General features: G+C 39.5%; 2 protein-coding genes across 2 annotated transcripts; both read left to right on the top strand.

Annotated features, from left to right (window-relative positions):
• The first annotated feature begins 148 nt into the window (after window positions 1–148).
• On the top strand, window positions 149–11,103 carry vps16 (VPS16 core subunit of CORVET and HOPS complexes). The gene is made up of 22 exons (XM_017481418.3): window positions 149–361; window positions 2,498–2,586; window positions 3,569–3,660; window positions 3,760–3,888; window positions 4,074–4,218; window positions 4,326–4,441; window positions 4,565–4,687; window positions 5,348–5,403; window positions 6,010–6,194; window positions 6,294–6,370; window positions 6,508–6,639; window positions 7,013–7,176; window positions 7,619–7,727; window positions 7,996–8,130; window positions 8,251–8,359; window positions 8,946–9,043; window positions 9,131–9,235; window positions 9,326–9,403; window positions 9,573–9,742; window positions 10,169–10,265; window positions 10,352–10,455; window positions 10,536–11,103. The coding sequence occupies exons 1-22, from the start codon at window positions 312–314 to the stop codon at window positions 10,678–10,680; spliced, it is 2,508 nt and encodes an 835-aa protein (XP_017336907.1). The 5' UTR covers window positions 149–311; the 3' UTR covers window positions 10,681–11,103.
• Window positions 11,104–12,082: 979 nt separating this feature from the next.
• rgn (regucalcin) lies at window positions 12,083–19,767 on the top strand. Its single transcript, NM_001200368.2, is given in 7 exon segments — window positions 12,083–12,147; window positions 13,029–13,196; window positions 14,641–14,823; window positions 15,761–15,976; window positions 18,363–18,494; window positions 18,577–18,731; window positions 19,375–19,767. Coding segments are annotated over 6 exon segments (900 nt in total). The 5' UTR covers window positions 12,083–12,147; window positions 13,029–13,033; the 3' UTR covers window positions 19,426–19,767.
• Window positions 19,768–20,609: the final 842 nt, after the last annotated feature.

Raw genomic sequence — 20,609 nt, forward strand, 5'->3', positions numbered from 1 at the left:
TACAATGTTTACACTGCTCTGCCACTTTAATTCCACTCAAGTCCGCTGCTTGTAACTACAGTATCTATCTATCGAACTATCGAACTATCGAAAAGTAATGCGTGTGATTCCTTACTCTATCCAGCAGAGGGCGGAGATACGCGCAGTGTTACTACATGACATCAAGCCCGAATAACAGGCGAAGAAGAAGAGGAACAGCATAATGGTGGAGGAAATTAACAACAAATCCGAAAAACGCACATAATAAAACATACGAATTGTCCTGACAAGGAAATCATCCCGATCTACTTCGGAATAAAAAAAGAAAAGACATGGCTTTTGTCACGGCCAACTGGAATCCTCTTGGAGAGAATTTTTACAGGTAACAGCACAGAGGCTGAAATCTCCACCGCTAGTTAATGTAGATTACTAACTACTACTTTAACAGCGATGAAATGAAGGGTCATGAAATATAAATGCGTTTAAGCTTGGAAGGGTGTGTTAGAAAAGCAAGTGATTTGGTAATTTACTGCTGAATATCTTCAGATCATTTGGGAAGTCATGGAAGCCTGAGGTCATGTGACAGGGGTGGTGACGTCACGATCAACAGGGAACGAATGGGTGGATTTTATCTCTTGGTTATTTCAGTGGCAATGTATTCTGTACACAGATGTAAGGTGCTCAATGAAAGGAAACCGAGATCCCCATCATCATTTCATTAAACATCTCGTTATTACAAGAAAATAATCTCGTTATTATGAGCTATGTTATAAAACCGACATAATTGATCTCATTTTTACAGTATAGCCCATGGTTACCAGTTTCTCCTAATGATGATGTTTTCTCATAATACCGAGATGATGATGACAAAACACTAAATTGTTTTTGTATGCAAAGATTTAATTACCTCATGCAACAAGAAAGCATGAAAACTGCGCTCCAAAATGTGACGTTTACACCGATCAGCCATAACATTAAAACTGTCTGCCTAATATTGTGTAGGTCCCCCTTGTGCCTCCAAAACAGCTCTGACAGGCAGGGACTCCACAAGACCCCTGAAGGTGTGCTGTGGTAACTGGCACCAAGACATTATCAACATTATCCTTTAAGTCATGTAAGTTGTGAGGTGGGGCCTCTATGGATCAGACTTGTTTGTCCAGCACATCCAACAGATGCTCCATCGGATTAATTCCTTAGATTTTAGATTTATATAGATTTATATAAATTTCTAGACACTCAAATGGCTTTACACTGTAAGGGGGGAATATCTCCTCAACCACCACCAGTGTGTAGCATCCACCAGGATGATGCGACGGCAGCCATAGTGCTCCAGAACACCCATCACACACCAGCTATTAGTGGAGAGGAGAGTGATGTAGCCAATTCAGGGATGGAGATTATTAGGGGGCCATGATAGACACTGGGGTTATACTCCTACTCTTTTACCAGAAGTGTCCTGGGATTTTTTATGACCACAGAGACTCATGACCTTGGTTTCATGTTTCATCTGAAAGACATATGATATAGTGTTCCGGTCACTATACTGGAGCATTAGGACCACAGGGTGAGCGCCCCCTACTGGCCTCACTAATACCACTTCCAGCAGCAACCTTAGTTTTCCCCAAGAGGTTTGCCATCCAGGTAGTGGCCAGGCTCAACCCTGCTTAGCTTCATTGGGACACCAGGCAAGAGCTGCAGAGTAATATGGCTCTGGCTATTGAGAGCTGGAAGCTGCCTCCACCAGCTTGCCTTATTCCAATAGTGCATCCTGGTGCCATTTCTGTGTGTCGCTTCCCCAGGTAAGTGCGACACATGCACCCGTCCATCCACGTGATGTAAAAGAAAACATGATTCATAAGAGCAGGCCACCTTCTTCCATTGCTCCAGGGTCCAGTTATTGTGCTCAGGTGCCCATTATAGGTGTTTTTGGCAGTGGACAGGGTTCAGTATGGGCACTCTTTGTGCTACAATAACTCTTCTGTAGGAGCAGACCAGACAAGCTAGCATTTGCTCCCCATGTGCATCAGTGGGCCATGGGAGCTCATGACCCTATTGAAGGACTGGTTGTCCTTCCTTGGACCACTTTTGGTACAGTAGATACTAACCACTGCATACTGGGAGCACCCCACAAGACCTGCCGTTTTGGAGATTTTGCCGTTATGCAAAGACCCAGTCATCTAGCCATCACAGTTTGGCCCTTGTCAGAGCTGCTCAGATCCTTACACTTGCCCATTTTTCCTGCTTCCAGCACCTCAACTTCGAGAACCGATTTGTTCATTTGCTACCTAATGCCACCCCTTGACAGGTGCCACTGTAATGAGATAAGCAACATTATTCACTTCACCTGTCAGTGGTTTTAATGTTATGGCTGATCGGTGTATATACGCAATATCCCCATCTTGTTGATCTTGGCATCATTAAAAAAGTTTTCTTTATTATTTTTCTTTGTAACTATTTGAATTCCTCTTCTTAAATGCAGAAATGCATCAATTTTTATGTTTTTTTTTGTAATAAACAGGAAGATTGAGCTGTATGAGATGGGCTGGAATCTGAAGGATGGTCTCAGAGATTGTTTAATAGCTGCAGCTCCATACGGTGGACCAATCGGTAAGTCACAGAAAAAAGGAGCTGGATTTTTATTGTGTTTTTGTTTTGTTGCACTGACCAGTCTTATATGCCTTTGGGTCTGTCTATGCATTGCGACAAGATTACTGATAGATTCTTCATGCCTCTTGATGCATCCTGATTTTTTTTTTTTGTTGTTGACATTTTCGTAGCCTACACCCTGAATTTTCAAACCTTTAGTCAAGTCATGTCAGCTTTATTGTCCTATGTATGTGCATAATGTATATGAATAGTGCAGAATTATATAGTGCTATAGAGAGTATACAATGTAGTACGCATAGCAGCCAGAGACCCATTTATCTGTAACATGGGCCTTTGATTATGGATATCATCCAACTACTCAAATATTAGGCTCAATGTTTAATTGTGTGCAGTATTTTTTGGGGGTATTTATTAAAGCCATAGAGGTTTTTAATTCTGAAGCTTCCACCTGCAGAACACATTAAGTCCAAGCTGACATTATTTATAGGCTGAATTATTTTTAAATTAGTCAAAGTGGTGATCAGTCAAACAATTATAATAAATGAATAATAAATATTACTTTGAGAATGTTGGGTTGTGGTTTCACAGACCCCTGGGGCTATGCATCATGTCCCCCTTATGGTACTATTCGCTTTTTATGTGATATGAACACAGCGTTATAAACTCGTTATTGTTAGAATAAATATCATATGCTTATGTTTACAGGAATGATCAATTGTAAGGATTACTCTAGCCTATAGTGTTTCTTTTTTAACTAGGACATAGTTTGACTATTTTAAAATAGTCATTAATGCATAAGTCTCTGTAAAAGACTATGATTATAGTATCATGTTTGTGCATCAGTGCAGAATAGTTCAAGAGAAACTCATGATGTATCAAAGAGTTGATTGTTTTGTTTTTTTAAAAATTCCTAAATTAATTCCCAAAGCAACATTAATTCTCAGGGTAATAAAAGTATGTTAACTCTTACACTCTGTCTCAGCTCTGCTCAGGGAGCCTCAGCGCCGCTCTCCCAGCGCCCGACCCCAGCTAGAGATCTATTCTGCGTCTGGAGGGACCCTCGCCAGCTTTCCGGTAAACACCCATGTGACAAATGGACTGCTGTGAAGTGAGAGTGTATCCCTTTTTTTTTTTGCAGGAACAGGCGTAATTAATGTGTTTGTCTCTGTGCAGTGGAAGAGTGGTGTGGTGAGACAGCTGGGCTGGACGGTGTGTGACGATCTCCTGTGCATTCAGGAAGATGGCACTGTTCTTGTCTATGACCTCTTTGGCAGTTTCAAGAGACACTTCAGCATGGGCAATGTGAGAAGATCTGACAAACATGCACAGCACAACATTATGATTTGTCTCAGGATGATTTCACAGTTATTAGTCCATTTGCTGAGTGTGTTCAGTGTGTTATTTTTACATTAAGGAGAAATTAAAGTGCGTGTAAATAGATCAGGTCCAAGCTTTAACTAAGACTTCACGATTCTCTCTGGTACTAGGAGGTGGGACAGAGCCAGGTTGTGGAGGCCAAGGTCTTCCATTCACCATATGGAACTGGAGTTGCCATAGTAACAGGAGCATCCCGGTTTACCCTGGCAACGAACATTGATGACCTGAAGCTGAGGAGGTTACCTGAGGTACCAGGTACCAGCACCCTGTTATTCTGTCCATATCTTTTCTTTTTTTTTCTTCAGTATCTGTCCATAGCTTTTGTCTTTCAATCAATCTCTTTGTTTATCGTTATACTCCAGGTCTCCAGGGGGTGCCATCTTGCTGGGCAGTGCTAATGCAGGACAGACAGAGTAAATTGCTGGTGGCAAGCGGCGCTGATCTTTTCATTCTGGACTACGGCACCTGCACTGCAGTGGTGAGGAGCTGCTACAAACAAATAAACACACACACACTAATATATCTGTTTCTACGAAATAAATAAAGCACTGCGTGTATATGTGCTGGATGGCACCTTGAAAGGACATTGTGTGTGTTTCAGAACCCTCCAGGCCTTTCTCCTCAGGCCACCAGTATAATACACATGTGTGTATCATTCAGCTATAAGTACCTGGCACTGTTTACTGACTCAGGCCATGTGTGGATGGGCTCCACCAACCTGAGGGTATGTACCGTGTATAGCAGACATATACACATATAGCGGGCATATACGCCTATAGCGGGCATATAGCAGGCATATACGCATATAGTGTTTAGCAGACCATGTTCAACATGGTGGTTGTATTACAGGAAATCCCAACAATACACCAATCACCTAGTTGGGAAAAGTGTATTTGAACCAAAGAGATTTTTGTCAGATTAAAAAAAAAAAAAAATTTCCCATTTTCTATGTAATTTGGTCTTGCCAGTTACCACCCACTAGCTCGGGAAACCACAAACTTCCACTCATGATTCTTAACACACGCAGAGGAAAGAGCTATTAGCCCTCTTCAACATACATGAGCTTACAGATGTCCAGTCTTGGGTTAGTGTCACTGAAATTCGCTGTGTTGACTCCTGGACACAGATAGTTGTCTCACTGTCCAGATTCAAACTCGTGACAATTCTGTTGTGCCAGTTAGGAGACCATTTTGTCCGATTTTATTTACAGCAATTTCAAAGCATCAGCTTGACGATCTGGTTTGGGTTTATGTCTCTCTATATTCACTATATTCACAGTCACTGAAATCACTCCAAGTTTGTGTCATGGCACAAGGTTCAGCTGTTGTTTTGTCTTTTTGTCGCTGTAAGGCTCAGAAAACTCACTTAACATTTATGTGTGCAGGAAAAACTCAGTGAAGTTGAGACCAAAGTCCGAAATCCACCCAAACAGATGGCATGGTAGGTGAACTTGCACTTGCGAAAAAAGTTTCACTCAACATTGTGTGGCTTCCCTTAAAGCCTGTTTACCTATATATGTGTGGTGGTCTGGGAAAACCCTTCATATGTCACTGGCTAAATTCTGGCAAACAACTAAAAATGATGAAAAATGACCCAATTTGGGTTTTGATTTATCATATCAATCATTATGCCCTAAAGATAGCTAAGCAAAGTGTGATTTTCATGATTTTTTTTTGATAGCTACATTGCATCGTAAAGCAATACATTCCGTTTCTAATCAGATTGCAGCTGTTAAAATATCCATCATTCCCCTTCACCTCAGTCTGTTCACTTTAAGCAGATTTTAAACTGCTAGAGCTTTCTTTATTTGTGGCTAAGATGCATATGCAAAACATATTTCAGTTCAGAAAACACTTCAAAATTTCAGAATTACAGTGTGTGTGTATATATATATATATATATATATATATATATATATATATATATATATATATATATATATATATATATATATATTTAAAGGCACCATGTATGCACTGGTAAACTGTGTTTAATAATGCCCTTGGTTTAACTGTGGAAAAAGTCATTTTTCATCTTTCTCTGTAGGTGCCGCAGGCCTAAAAGTCAGCAGCCCTCAGTGGTAATCATGTGGGATCGGTACCTGTTGGTAGTAGGAGTGTGTAAAGACACCATCCCATACCACCTCGAGGACGACTCAGTTCTGATCCCCGAGCTGGACAGTGTTCGAATTATCAACGCCACAAATCATGAACTGTTGCAGGAGGTGCCAGGTTGGGAAAAAATGCCACACACACACACACACACACTTCCTGAAACACATCTATAAACATATCAAATGATACACAGACATATTTTGTGTTGTTTGGTAGCTGCCTGTGAGGAAATATTTAAGATCGCTTCCATGGCTCCTGGAGCACTGCTGCTGGAGGCTCACAAAGAATATGAGGTGGGAATTTGGTGAATATTGAATATTTGTTTTTATTATTAGAAATGTCTGACTTGACCTGTATAGTAAATGCCAATCTTGTTTCGTCGGTATGGCGATGTAATACGCAATAGTAATATGTACGTGTGTATGAGTAGAAAGAGAGCCAGAAGGCGGATGAGTATCTGAGGGAGATTAAGGAGCAGAATCTGTTGGGGGAGGCAGTGAGGCAGTGTGTGGAGGCAGCAGGAAACGAGCATGAGGCAGAGACGCAAAAAACACTCCTAAGGGTGAGTAAACTTTATGCTTGGGGCTATAACGGAATTTAAAATTGTTAGGTCAAGACTATATTATTGATGGTTATTGATATTTTTATGAACATATTTTATAGTGTTTGTATAGTGTGGTTAGAGGACAGGTTGTGTTTGCATTAAAGGAGGAGAAAAAGTCTCATGCTCAATGACTAAACATTCAACTAAAATGAAGAAATGTCTGAAAGCTCGTTCACACAAAGATAATTATTCTGGCAGTAACTCTTTATCATATTAAATATGCATAAGCCTTTAGGCAGTATCTGATGTATCTCAAGGTAAAAACCTTTCGGTCCTTTTATTACTATAATTGATTTAATATGATATTTTTCCTCTCTCTCTCTCTCCACAGGCGGCTTCCTTCGGAAAATGTTTTCTCAGTAATTTTCCTCCCGAGCCGTTTGTCAGCATGTGTCGAGACCTGCGAGTGTTAAATGCAGTGAGAGATTACACCGTGGGAATTCCTCTCACACACACTCAGTTCAAACAGATGACTGTTCAAGTGCTCACAGACCGGTGAGACAAAACCTGCCAGTGTGTTAATTATTGTCAATGTATTGTTATTATTGTTGTTGTTGTTATTATTATTATTATTATTATTATTATTATTATTATTATAATTACTATTATTATTAAAGCTTTGTTACACTGGGATAAAGAGTTTTAAAATAAAATAAGAGAAAATGAATGGGCCAATAGGTCGAGAAAATATGGGCTCTACTTAGCTAATAAACAGGAAATATAAAAGGAGAAAGAGAAGAAAAAGTGGTGAAAACTTTGGATAAAAATAAAAAGCCAGCAAACTCACAACTCATTGTGTTTTATACTGAAGTATTAGTATTATCTTTATTATTGAATATTGAAATTCGTTATGTATTATTCCTTTTTTTATATATATATCTAATTACTCTCTTCCTCACTCACTCTGTCTTTCTTTCTTTCTTTCTTTCTATCTTAGACTAGTATATCGCAAGTTGTATCCTCTGGCCATCGAGATCTGTCGCTATTTGAAAACTCCTGAGTACCAGGGTGTGAGTCGTGTGCTCAAACACTGGGCTTGCTGCAAGGTACGGTATAAAGGCAGAGCCACACTAAGGCAGGGGTGGCTGTAGCTCCCCTTGATCACCCTTGGTATCACCCCAAATGATTTTTTATTTGTTGTAAGTTTCTGGTTCCATCACCACTGGATCACATTATTCAAGTAGTTATAGAGAGTGTGTTAGCTGCTGTGAATGTGTAAGTGATCAAGACAGCTGACAGAATGATAGGTGCTGTGTGTGTGTGTGTGTGTGTGTGTGTGTGTGTGTGTGTGTGTGTGTGTGTGTGTGTGTGTAGGTGCAGCAGAAAGAGGAGGCTGATGAGGTCATTGCAAGGACCATCAGTTTAAAGCTGGGTGATGCTGCTGGAATCTCCTACTCTGAGATCGCAAATAAAGCCTATGAGTGCGGACGCACTGAACTCGCTATAAAGGTACACACACAAAATGCTGGCTCCTTGAATACTATTCACACATGTCCTTTGGTTTTCCGTGCTTTTATTTATTTATTTATTTATTTATTTATTTTATTTTTTTGTTTCTCTCTTTCTCAGCTGCTGGAGTTTGAGCCTCGCTCTGGTGAGCAGGTTCCTCTGCTACTGAGGATGAAGAGGAGCCAGTTAGCACTCAGCAAAGCTATCGAGAGTGGAGACACAGACCTAGGTACACACACACATTGATTGCGAAACTTGGCAGTATAGATTCGACACAACTCTGTTTTGAACAGAGATACATTGATCTGACCACAAACCCTGAAATGTCTACAAACATCCTGTTTATAAAAATCTGAATAAATGCATGTCATTTATGACACACAATTACATTTTTAAATAATTTTGGGGTCACCTAGGAGGTCTAGCAAAGTATTAGCCACAACAGAAGTTTAATAATAAATTGATTACAGTGTGCACTTGTTTAACAAAGAAAACTGTATAGTCATTTATTTGGTGAAGTTTTGTGTAGGGAGACATTTAGTTAACGTTTATGGAAAGAGTCTCCAGTGTCAGTGCTTTGTAACTCTGTAACTACGTTTTTTATGACACAGTAAGGTCTAAGGACAGAGGACATTGTGTTTTGTGGTTTCTTTGTAACATAGGCTTCATTATTATTATTATTATTTAATTTTTTTTCCATTAACTTCAAAAGCTGGTGAGAGAATGACTGTTTACAGCTGCTATAACGTAAGTGATAATGTTAATTAACACTGATTCTAATTAAAGCCCTGATTTTTCTCTTCCCACATTCACAGTGTATACAGTGGTAACATACCTGAAGAATGAGATGAACAGAGGAGACTTCTTCATGACTCTTAGGAACCAGCCTGTGGCCCTTAGCCTCTATAGACAGGTACCATACACACTTCACCGCGTGTTAGCGTTTAACTCAGCGTGGATTTGTGTGTTTCACGTCCTTGTGTGTGTGTCTGTGTTTCAGTTCTGTAAGCATCAAGAACAGGATACGCTGAAGGATCTCTTTAATCAAGATGACGATCACCAGGAATTGGGCAATTTCTATGTGAAAGCTAGTTACAAAGAAAAGGTAGGATTCGAAGAGACTGTAGATTCTCAGTGAGACACTTTGGTTTCATTGTGAACTAATTAATTCACCGTCTGTGTGCACATTTGGCAGAGGCTGGAAGCTCGCATGTCTTTATTACAAAGTGCAGTGGATGAGTACAACAAGGCAAAGAATGAATTTGCTGCAAAGGTGAGCAATATAATGTGAATGTAAATGTATAAGCACATTTGTCCATCTTTCTGATGTGTGACCCTCACCTGGCACTGGAAATACACTGAGGTGATCGTTTGTATTCAGTGAATTATTCTTACTCACAGAAATATTAATCATATATTTGGCCGCTGTCTCTTTTGTTTAGGCCACAGAGGAGGAGATGCGTCTGTTGCGTTTCCAGAGGAAGCTGGAGGAGGATAAAGGCGAGTGCATCCAGGGTTTCTCTCTGCATGACACACTGAGCACCCTGCTGTCTTTGGGTTTGCACAAGCACGCAGAGCAGCTCTACAAGGACTTCAGAGTACCTGATAAGAGGTACATATCTCTCTGTGGTGATTAAATATTCAGGTCCACATCAAAATAAAAAATATATATACTCAAATCACTATGCAAGCCTGAGTCACTGTTCTGTTATGGGGGGGCAACAACACTTGGATGTGCTGTTATAGGAAAATAATCAGCGACAATGGTGTAGATAAAGAATTAGCTGATATAAATCTGCACTGAGGTGCATTGCACTTATTATAGGAGCCGTTTTTTGGATATCAGCTAACCACATTCCTTGATAATATATTCATATAAACACCGCCCCTTTGTACAATTGTGCCATCTGTGTCAATGGGCATGAAAATACTAAGATTATATAACTTTACATCTTCTGAGTAGAGAGTGTTTGAGAGACGGAGAGTGAGTTGAGAGTGTGTCACATGTGTAAGTTACATTAGTGTTTGTTCCTCACAGGTATTGGTGGCTGAAGTTGACAGCACTGGCTGATAAAGCAGACTGGGAGGAGCTCGAGAAATTTGCCAAAAGCAAAAAATCACCCATTGGCTACATGGTAAAGAGAAACATAGACTTTGAAATGAGTGTGACTTGGATAAAAACTGTCCTGTGATGTTTGCTGAACTCTGTTCTCAATCGCAGCCTTTTGTTGAAGAGTGCGTGAAACGAAGCAACAAATTCGAAGCCAAAAAATATGTCTCAAAAGTCACACCGGAGCAGAAGGTCAAAGCCCACCTGGCAGTAGGGTAAGGATTTTACTTAGTGTTTGTCATATAAAAAAAAAAAAATCAAGTTATTTATTTATTTATTATTATTTTTCTCTCAGTGATTTGGAAGGGGCAGCAGATGCAGCTATTGAAAGGAGGAACGAGGGAGAGATCAGCACCATCCTGTCTCGTTGTTCCCCCACCACAGACCGTTTGCTGGTAGAGCGTCTCAATCGCGCTAAGACCACTGCCACCAAAAAGTGAACCAGAACATCACATGACTTTGCCCATTGCCAAATAGTGATCAGATCAGTGCTCTCCTCATTTTCTGCTCGCAGTGTTGGAATCATCAGAGGGCTCTGAGCTCTTGTGAGGAAGTTTCATTAGAAAATGCACTTAATAGGGGGACTCTGCAAAAAAAACAAAAAAAAAACTATGTGGATTAATATAGGGCATAAAAAGAACGAGAACATGTCCTCAAGCTGTTTTCATTCCATCTATCATCAAACTTTTACTAAAACTGCAGTTACTTCATACGTTCTGTACTTACTGCGATTATGATTTAATGCTCAGCTTTATTTTTATTCTGAATCACAGTTCTTTACACTTGTATAAATTAATTCCCTGTACTCTTTCATGTTTATAACTTGGATTGCAATTAACTGTCTAATTAAATTGTAACTGTGATGAGTTGTTTTTAGTTGTTTTTTTTTTTATTTTGAAATGATTTCATGCTGATGTTGGTGGTATGTTTAGTCCCCCCCCCCCATTATCTCACATTTCATACAGAAAGGTTATTTGACTATGTTATGTCATATCATGACCATTCATGTTCGCTTGCCTAGCTTGTAAAGCACCACAGTGCTGTTGCGCTGAAACTGCTACAGGAAAACAATCCTGGAATAACTTCAGGATGGTATTACAGCACTCTATTGTTGATTATTTTCCTGTATCAGCACACCCTGTCAGGTTTTATTCCTCTTACATGGCAGCTGTATACACTCCTAACTGAAATATTTGTGCTTTGTATGTCAGTGTAGTCAGGTTCATAACTATTTGTACAGTGACACAATTTTCATAATTTTGCCTCTGTACACCACCACAATAGATTTGAAATGAAGCAATCAAGATGTGACTGAAGTGTAGCTGTTCAGCTTTAATTCATGGGGTTTAACAAAAATATTGCATTAACCGTTTAGGAAAATGGAGGGACTCTATATTGTTATTGCAATTTTGTGGACAGACAACGGGCCAGAAACAGGTGTATCCACATCATCAGTAATGAGAAATTAATATAATAACACATATAAATAAAACAGTACTGCTTCCACACAGTCTCCAGGTTTGCCCAAAGTGTTCCCTGGATAGGCGCCGGATTCACCGCAACCCTGACCAGGAAGGACAAAGTAGGTAACTGAGGATGAATGAATGACATTTTATGCACTGTTGGCACCCACAAAGGAAGAAAGACTCCCAACTACCCAATTCTAATTCAACCCCTGGGTTTTAAGATCTTTCTGTTCAGGTTCAGACAGATTCTCTCATTACCTTATGAACGCTGCTGTTTTCCTGAGCTGCCGATAGATGGCGCACGTCTCACCTGCGCGTCACGAGTCCAAGCGCGAGACGAACTTTACTGCAGTCATACAAACAAACCCAGAGTAAACAGTCAGCGACAGAGACATTTTGGCATCGATTGGACAAAAAGGAACAGGCTTTTCACTTTGGAAGGTAATGCATAGACGGATATAGTAAATATAGTTGTAAGTAAATATTGAACACAATAGTTGAACACAATAGTTGAACACAACTTTCTCTCGACGCCAAAGCCTGCAGTCACGTGACCAGAGTTCATGTTTTTTTCAGTGCTCTTCATTCTGTAATGTGTCAAATGGTTGCTTGGTTTGAACTATTCTGCAAGCCCTTATGTCTAACTTTCACTGCCTTCCTTCCTTTCTCTCTCTCTGCTGTTATATAAAATGAATCACCACATTTTGACCAATCTGAATCGATAATTCAACAGTAACATGATGTAATGTAATGTCTAAATTATGCACATCTCTCTCTCTCTGTCTCTCTGTTTTGGACCTTTGTTTTTCCCTGCTTTCTCTTTTTTCTTTGATTTCTACACTGTAAATAAAATGTACTGTAAATTTTACAGTAATGCACTGGTACCAATACTGTATTACTGTAGTATCTTATAGCATAGTATAAAATAACATAATCCATGTATTTGTTGATTTGTCTGATACTTAAAAAAAATTGAGCTAAAAGTGAAGGGTCTTGCTGAAGGACCTGATATGTAACACAAACCCTTATTGACTGAACCATCACAACTCACTCAACTAGCTTGCATTGATCATGTGTTCAAATCTCAGGACTGCCAAACTGCCACAGTTTGGTCCATGAACAAGACCCTTAACCTTCAGCTCAGTTGTTGTATCCTGTATCATAAAAGCATCAGCCAAATCAACAAATGTACCGGATTATGTGTTATTTTATACTATGCAAGCTATTACAGTACCTTATTATAAATATGGTTTTACATTTGTTTACTATATTTTACATCACTTTACTGGCAACACTGTTCAATCACTGTGACTCATTTTCAGAGGCTATGGGGACTCTCAAAGTTGAGTGTGTGGTGAAGGAGCAGAATGAGATCGGAGAAGGTCCGGTCTGGGAGGAGAAAGATGCCACTCTGTTGTATGTCGACATCTATGGCCCGAAGATCAGCAGATGGAACTCACTGACCAATCAGATAGAGAGTATGCACACAGGTGAGCCAATCAGATATCAGGTGTACTTTGACTTAAAAACATTTCTACATCAAAGATCCTGAGTAAGCAATACTGATATTAGTGACTCAGATTATTCGGCTCAGTTCACCAATAAGAGATGTAAATTGTTTTATAATCAGTCCCTCCAGGATTTTGCGATTTTGCCATTACAGAAATTAACACAAAATCAAGGAAACTCTGCAATATTCAGAGGAGTTTGCTTTTTTTAAAAATGAAAGATTTTCCTGATTTGGGCCAAGATGTGTCATCACAATGCACATTCAGCCAAAGCCCTCTTTGATTTACCTACATCAAACAGGAATACAGCTAAAAGGTCTCATTTTCCTCTATTTGCGTTAACTAACCCAATACAGCAACCATTCCTGCATTAATATTATTGTGCTTCCATGCCTGTGCTTAATGTCCGTTAAAGAAGTCCATTAAAGAAATTTGTGTCCACTAAATCAATTCACCTCCTATGTTATAACGGACCCTAATTCAGAGAAAAGCCAAACACACATCTAATTCACACCAAAACTGTCTCTGTATTGTTATTCTGTGCCAAGCAACTCCAGTATTGGTGAATTTTCAGTGTCTAGTCCTCATTTCCCAAAATATCATCCCTTCAGAAATGCGAGTCAGATCACCTAAAAGAGTCGAATCAAAGAATCAACTTGTTCAGAAACGGTTCATCACTAATAAGCAATAAAAACTGCTCAGAACGGTTCCTGCTGATAGTTTGAAAGCTTAAACATTTAAAAATGATCATTGAATTAACAGTGATACAGTTGAAATCTCTTAAAGGAGCATTAGGTAACATTTGTGGAAAACAGATCTCTGATGGTTAAACCGGTGGAGTTGAATAAAGATTTGAATGATTTAAAAAAAAAATTACTCATTGAGCCCACTCCTATTTCCACCCATGTACACCAAGCCTCCAACCAAAAACTTATGGTGGGTAAACTAGAGTTAGCCTGTTAACTAGGGTTACCATTATCACGGACTGTCATGACTTACACACTCACTCAGACATTCAAATGCTTGAAAGCCAAGTTACAGCTCTATAAACATGCAACTTGGGGCATGTTTGAAGGAGCATTGGGGGCGTGTCTATAAAATGACTGACAAGAGGCCGATTCAAATAAAAAAGAAGCCCCCTCCCCCAGTCTACACAATACACTTGTTCTGGGACAGTGGCTTAAACTAATATTTTAAATAATTTTTGTACATTATTTGTACTAGTATGAAATTAAAAATATTAACTGTTTTATTAATATGTACTTTTTAATTAATAACCTGAATTCCACCCTTTACATAACTGCTCATGAACCTTCTACCTGATTAATATCTTATGTAAGGTTTCTGGTTTTATAATCTGTAAAATGGCATTGGATTGCATTGCATAGTTATTCTTTCATTCATTTTATCTTTATTATTGGCACAGAGACGTATGTGGGCTGCGTGGTTCCACGGAGGTCAGGAGGGTACGTGATCGGAGAGGGAACACGCTTCGCGGCTGTGGACTGGGAGAAGCGTGCCATCACAACCATCGCTAACGTGGACACGGAAAAGAGCAACACCCGCTTTAATGATGGGAAGGTGGATCCGGCCGGCAGGTTTTTCGCAGGTGTGTAAGTGACTCACAGTTTCTGAAGATGAATTGGTTCAGGAACTTGCTTTCCATGCTGTATTATGAAACAAATGCATATTCCCTATATAATCTGCTTACAGCTTCCGTGTTAATACCGTGCTTACTTTTTGCTGTACAGCAGTGATATTCAAACTGTAGGCTGAACCACTCTTGGGGAATGTAAAGGACCTTTTTTGACAATATATTTAATTTTTATTCATTCATCTTCAGTAAACACTTGGTCTGGGTCATGGTAGATCTCAGGAACACTGATCACCAGGTGGGAATTCACGCTGGATAAGACCATGCACCATGTACACATACACCTTCATGCACACGTTCACACCTAGGCGCAACTTAGAGTCACCAATCCACCGACCTGCATGTTTTTGGAAGCTTAGAGGAAAGCAGAGAACCTGAAGGAACCCACTCAGATATACGGAGAACGTTTGAAATTCCACACTGACAGTAACCTAAGCACAAAATTATGTATACGCAACTTCTTAATATAGAGACGTTCTTAAATATGCAAAAATAGGCCTACACACAGTTTGTTTCTGCATGTAGTACCGAGCCATGGAAATGAAAAATGAAAACCTGCCTTGAATTTTTGTGTGATTTCTACCCAATATAGTATATGTACATGAAAATCGACTGTATGCATAGGGTTCTCTTGTAAAACCCTTTAAGTACCCTACCGTTTTCACATACTTCAATAAGTGCACCATGTCACATTTCAGATCATATGACAAACTATTATGCTACCCTCTTAACACAAGTACATGTTGCCCCTTACTGCACTCCAAATTACGTTGTGAACACGCCATGCTAATCTCTATCACGCACTTAATATAAAGTGTACTCAACTGTGCTGTTTGTTCAATCCCGCAGTAAATTAAGTGCACACTTCTCTGTGCCGTTTCCTGTACCTCAGGCACCATGGCGGTTGAGGTGCGTCCAGCTGAGCTGGAGAGGAAACAGGGCTCTCTGTACAGTCTACACCCCGATCACTCTGTCGTCACACACTTCGATCAGGTGGACCTCTCCAACGGGTTGGACTGGTCTACGGATCATCGCTTCTTCTACTATGTAGACAGTCTGACGTACATGGTGGAGGCCTTTGATTATGATATACACACTGGAGGATTAGGTGAGTTACCTAGAAGTGTTGGAAGATATGAAAGGAAATTGTGATTAGTATTTTATGAAAATTTTTGATGCTAATTCTTTTTATTTTCACACTTGAAAATGCGCATTAAAAACCTGAATGGAAAATCCATAAATTAAAAAAATATATATTTTAAGTTTGCTTATCAGTGACAAAGAGTGATGGAAATAGATTATTTAAATGAATAATCATACAACTCGCCAAGGCACTGCATATTATACACCAAATTAAACATTTTAGTTTTTTAGATTCAAGAGTTTATTGTCATGATCTTGGACAACAAAGTTATAGTACTCTTCCATACAGTGCCACTTTAATGTTTTCAAGTTCAAGTATATTTGTCACGTGCATAAAATGTCACCGTCAATTGTACACTGAAACGCTTGTTGTGAGGCTCAGGTACAACTGTGCAATACAGAAAAATATATATACATCAGAAGAAAAAATATGTACATCAGATGATAAAGATATACACGCACACACACACAAAATATGCAGACTATATTACTGAGTATGGTATGTACGCTGAGTTAGTATGTAAGTAAAGTGCAGATCCTAACTGTAAACACCGGAATATGAGCAGTCACAGTATGTGAACAAGAATGCAAAAGGTAGTAAAATATATAGTAGCAGTGTGCCATTGTAGTGTCTGAGCAGTCCTCTACAGACATAGGAGAGTATAAAAAGCAGATGAAGCAGCAGGACAAAATAGAATTTAAAAATAAAAAATGTAAAAATAAATAAATAGATTAACAGTTAAATTAGGTGTAGTAGTTTGTATATTGTGTAATAAATATAATCAATATACACTGATCAACTATAACATTAAAACCACCTGCCTAATATTGTGTAGGTCCGCCTTGTGCCTCCACAAGACCTCTGAAGGTGTGCTGTGGTTTCTGGCACCAAGACGTTAGCAGCAGTTCCTTTAAGTCCTGTAAGTTGTGAGGTGGGGCCTCTATGGATTGGTCTTGTTTGTCCAGCACATCCAACAGATGCTCGATCAGATTGAGATCTGGGGAATTTGGAGGCCAAGTCAACACCTTGAACTCTTTGTCATGTTCCTCAAACCATTCCTGAACAATTTTTGCTGTGGGGAATGGCGGATTATCCTGCTGAAGAGGTCATTGTGATTAGGGAATACCGTTGGCATTAAGGGGTGTACTTGGTCTGCAACAATGTTTAAGTAGGTGGGATGTGTCAAAGTAGCATCCACATGAATGCCAGGACCCAAGAACATTACCCAGAGCATCACACTGCCTCCGCCAGTTTGCTTTCTTCCCATAGTGCCATCGCTTTCCCAGGTAAGCGACGCACCCGGCCGTCCACATGATATAAAAGAAAACGTGATTCATCAGACCAGGCCACGTTCTTCCATTGCTCCATGGTCCAGTTCTGATGCTCACATGCCTGTTGTAGATGCTTTTCGCCCCATACGAAGCAAGCCGCTTTGCACTGTGTGTTCTGACACCTTTCTGTCATAGCAGGCTTTAACTTTTTCAGCAGTTTATGCTACAGTGGATTTTCTGTGAGATTGGACCAGACAAGCTAGCATTTGCTCCCCACATGCATCAGTGAGCCTTACGCTTGCCCATTTTTCCTGCTTCCAGCACATCAACTTCAAGAACTGACTGTTCACTTGCTACCTAATATATCCCACCCCTGGACAGGTGCCACTGTAACCAGATAATCAACATTATTCACTTCACCTGCCAGTGGTTTTACTGTTAGGGCTGATGGTGTATATTGTACAGAGACAGGACTTAGCAGCAGTAAAGTGGTAATAGTGACATTAGAAATATTGCAACATGCCCAAAAGTGACAGAAACATGTGAAGAGGTTGTCCATGAGTGTCCTTGAGCTGTCAGTGAGGTAGTGGAGGTATGAGTGAAACAGTGGAAGGAGTAATGACTGGATTACAGTTTATTCAGGATCCTGATGGCCTGCAGGTAGAAACTGTTCTTCAGCCTGCTGGTTCTGGGTTGAATATATGTATGGTAAAAGGAAAAAAAATAGAGTAACTATATATATGTACTATATATTTACGCACCAAAAAATAGGACAAAAAGGACAACAATTATTCTCAAGGTTTTCTTAAGATTTTCAAGATTTTCTTAAGATCCAACATTTTACCCCACATTTTTTACTAGATATTTAATTTTGCTCAAGCTAGAGTCATAAAGTAAATACATCTATACCACTTTTTTTTCCTACAGTTTTTTTCCTACAGATTTTTACATGGAAAAAATCATGGAAACCCAGATTCCTTCTTATGCTGACTTTTTTCAGAAATTCAGACAAAATCTGCAAAACAATTGAACTGAATCCCAGCATGAAAGTGTGTAAGTGTGTGTGTTTTTGTCCTAAGCTAATCGCAGAATGGTGTACAGGCTTGAGAAAGATGAAGGCATTCCTGATGGCATGTGCATTGATGCCGAAGGTAAAATATGGCTTGCCTGCTACAACGGAGGCAGAGTGGTGCGCATCGACCCTCAGACAGGTGTGTATACCTCAGTAACTGCCTTTTCTGTTAAGCTACTGTTGCACTTTTGAGGACTTCTGAAAAATGTTCCTCATCTTAGGGACCAGGCTGCAGACAGTGAAGCTGCCTGTCGCTAAAATCACCTCATGCTGTTTCGGAGGGAAAGACTACACTGATCTATACGTCACCTCCGCTTATAAAGGCATGGATGAGGAATCGCTCGCCAAACAGCCCCAAGCTGGCTGCATTTTTAAGGTATGCATTATGCTCTTGTGGAATAAATTTGTGGTGCAGGACATTTTTCAGTTCCAAGTAACAGAGAGCAAAATATTGAAAATTTTTATTATCATGCCACGTTGCCCAGCGAGCACCGACTGACAAGTATAGGAAAAGTATAGGAAAATAATCAGCGGCCCTGATGAGTTAAATGATAAATGATGAGATAAATGTGGAGTTTCTGTCGTACAGATCCCTGTGTGATTTCTTAAGTAACTTAAGTATTACACCGAGCGTGTAAATATAAACCTGTGATATTAGTTACAGTGCTGTGGTATAAATAATGCAGAGATACTGTACAGCAGATACATAAATGCAATACATGGATTTTGTATGATCGTTTATACATCTTGATTCGATATAGTCACATATTCAAGTGTTTTATTCCTGATATTGATTAAGTATTTTTTAAATTCCAGTTTCATTCCACTTTCTCCATAATAATGCATATGCTAGTTTTCTTCTTGCAGTACCATCCTGCTTTTTAAAAACTTGCCTTGAAATAAAGCCAGTGTGTAGTCCAGTGTGTAACGTACATGTAGAATTACGCTTGGTTAGTGATGTACATGTTTTAAAAATAATAATAATAATAATGTTTTGTATATGCTTTGTTTTCTTCCAGGTCACTGGTTTAGGAGTAAAGGGAATTCCTCCGTATTCATTCTCCGGCTGAAGCTCCAGAGCACCTCTGGACATAGTGAATTACATGAAGACTGTGCTAATTATGTTCGCTTAACACTTCAGCAACTGACATATTGATCTAATAATGAACTAAATTCAATAGACTTGACATGAATTAAACAGCATTTTTGTCCAGCTAGAACACGATATCCAAAGTCATCCTATTTCAGTTAGTACCTTCAAAGGGAATTAAAGCCTTCATGACTGAATCAGTTGGCAAAAACGCTTGAGTTGAGTTTGTGATCAGTGATAATAAGAATAGAATAATAATCAGTGAATGTAATGATAATTAGCATGTTGACGGTTATGTTGATTAAAACATCCTGATACCTCATAACAAAAACAAAATCATTTTGCAAAGTAATGAAAGTGATTTATCATCTCGTGTATGTGAAATTATAGATGTTTAAATGAGATCCAAAATGTTTAGACCATGCAGTCATGGAATACAATAATGTTGTCCACTGTGTTTTACATTCATACATCTACATTTTTCCTGGGTCAGGATATTGGTGATATACTGGGAACACCGGGCATGAGATGGGAATACCTCGTGGATGGTACGCCAGTGCACTCACACACATTCAGGCACTCATTCAGGATTAGGAGCTATTTAGTGAATCCACCTACAAGCCTACATGTTTTTGGGAGGTGGTAGGAAACCGGAGAACCCTGAGGGAGTCATGGACAGGCAAGCTCAGGAACAAACCTGGGACCTTGGAGCTGTGAGACTGCAGTGCTATGTGCAGCGCCACCATGCCTCCTCCATTTTAGTTTTAATTCTTTTATTGTTGATGTAGCCTTTAAGATTAGTCGTTTCTGATTATGTGGTGAAAGACATCCAGGGTATGAAAACAATAAATTGCAGATGAACACATGCATCAACCTTAATCACTGTTTGTTGATTGGTGAAATTGTAATTAAACTTTTCATTAAAGTTTCATGTGCTATATTTTGTATTTGGGATGTCACTAGGAGAAGGGACAAGACCAACACTCTCTCTCTCTCTCTCTCTCTCTCTCTCTCTCTCTCTGTCTGTCCCCATCTCTCTTACACATACACACTCAGTCTCTCTCTCTCTCTCTCTCTCTGTCTGTCCCCATCTCTCTTACACATACACACTCAGTCTCTCTCTCTCTCTCTCTCTCTCTCTTTCTCTCTGTCCCCATCTCTCTT

The sequence above is a fragment of the Ictalurus punctatus genome, chromosome 12, assembly GCF_001660625.3.
Source record: "Ictalurus punctatus breed USDA103 chromosome 12, Coco_2.0, whole genome shotgun sequence".
Taxonomy (NCBI): domain Eukaryota; kingdom Metazoa; phylum Chordata; class Actinopteri; order Siluriformes; family Ictaluridae; genus Ictalurus; species Ictalurus punctatus.

Excerpts from the sequence above, each read along its gene's own strand:
- vps16 (XM_017481418.3), top strand. The coding sequence starts at position 312 with ATGGCTTTTGTCACGGCCAACTGGAATCCTCTTGGAGAGAATTTTTAC. Across the intron at positions 4,688-5,347 it reads TGGGCTCCACCAACCTGAGG|GAAAAACTCAGTGAAGTTGA; the intron begins GTATGTACCGTG and ends TTATGTGTGCAG. Across the intron at positions 7,177-7,618 it reads GTTCAAGTGCTCACAGACCG|ACTAGTATATCGCAAGTTGT; the intron begins GTGAGACAAAAC and ends TTTCTATCTTAG.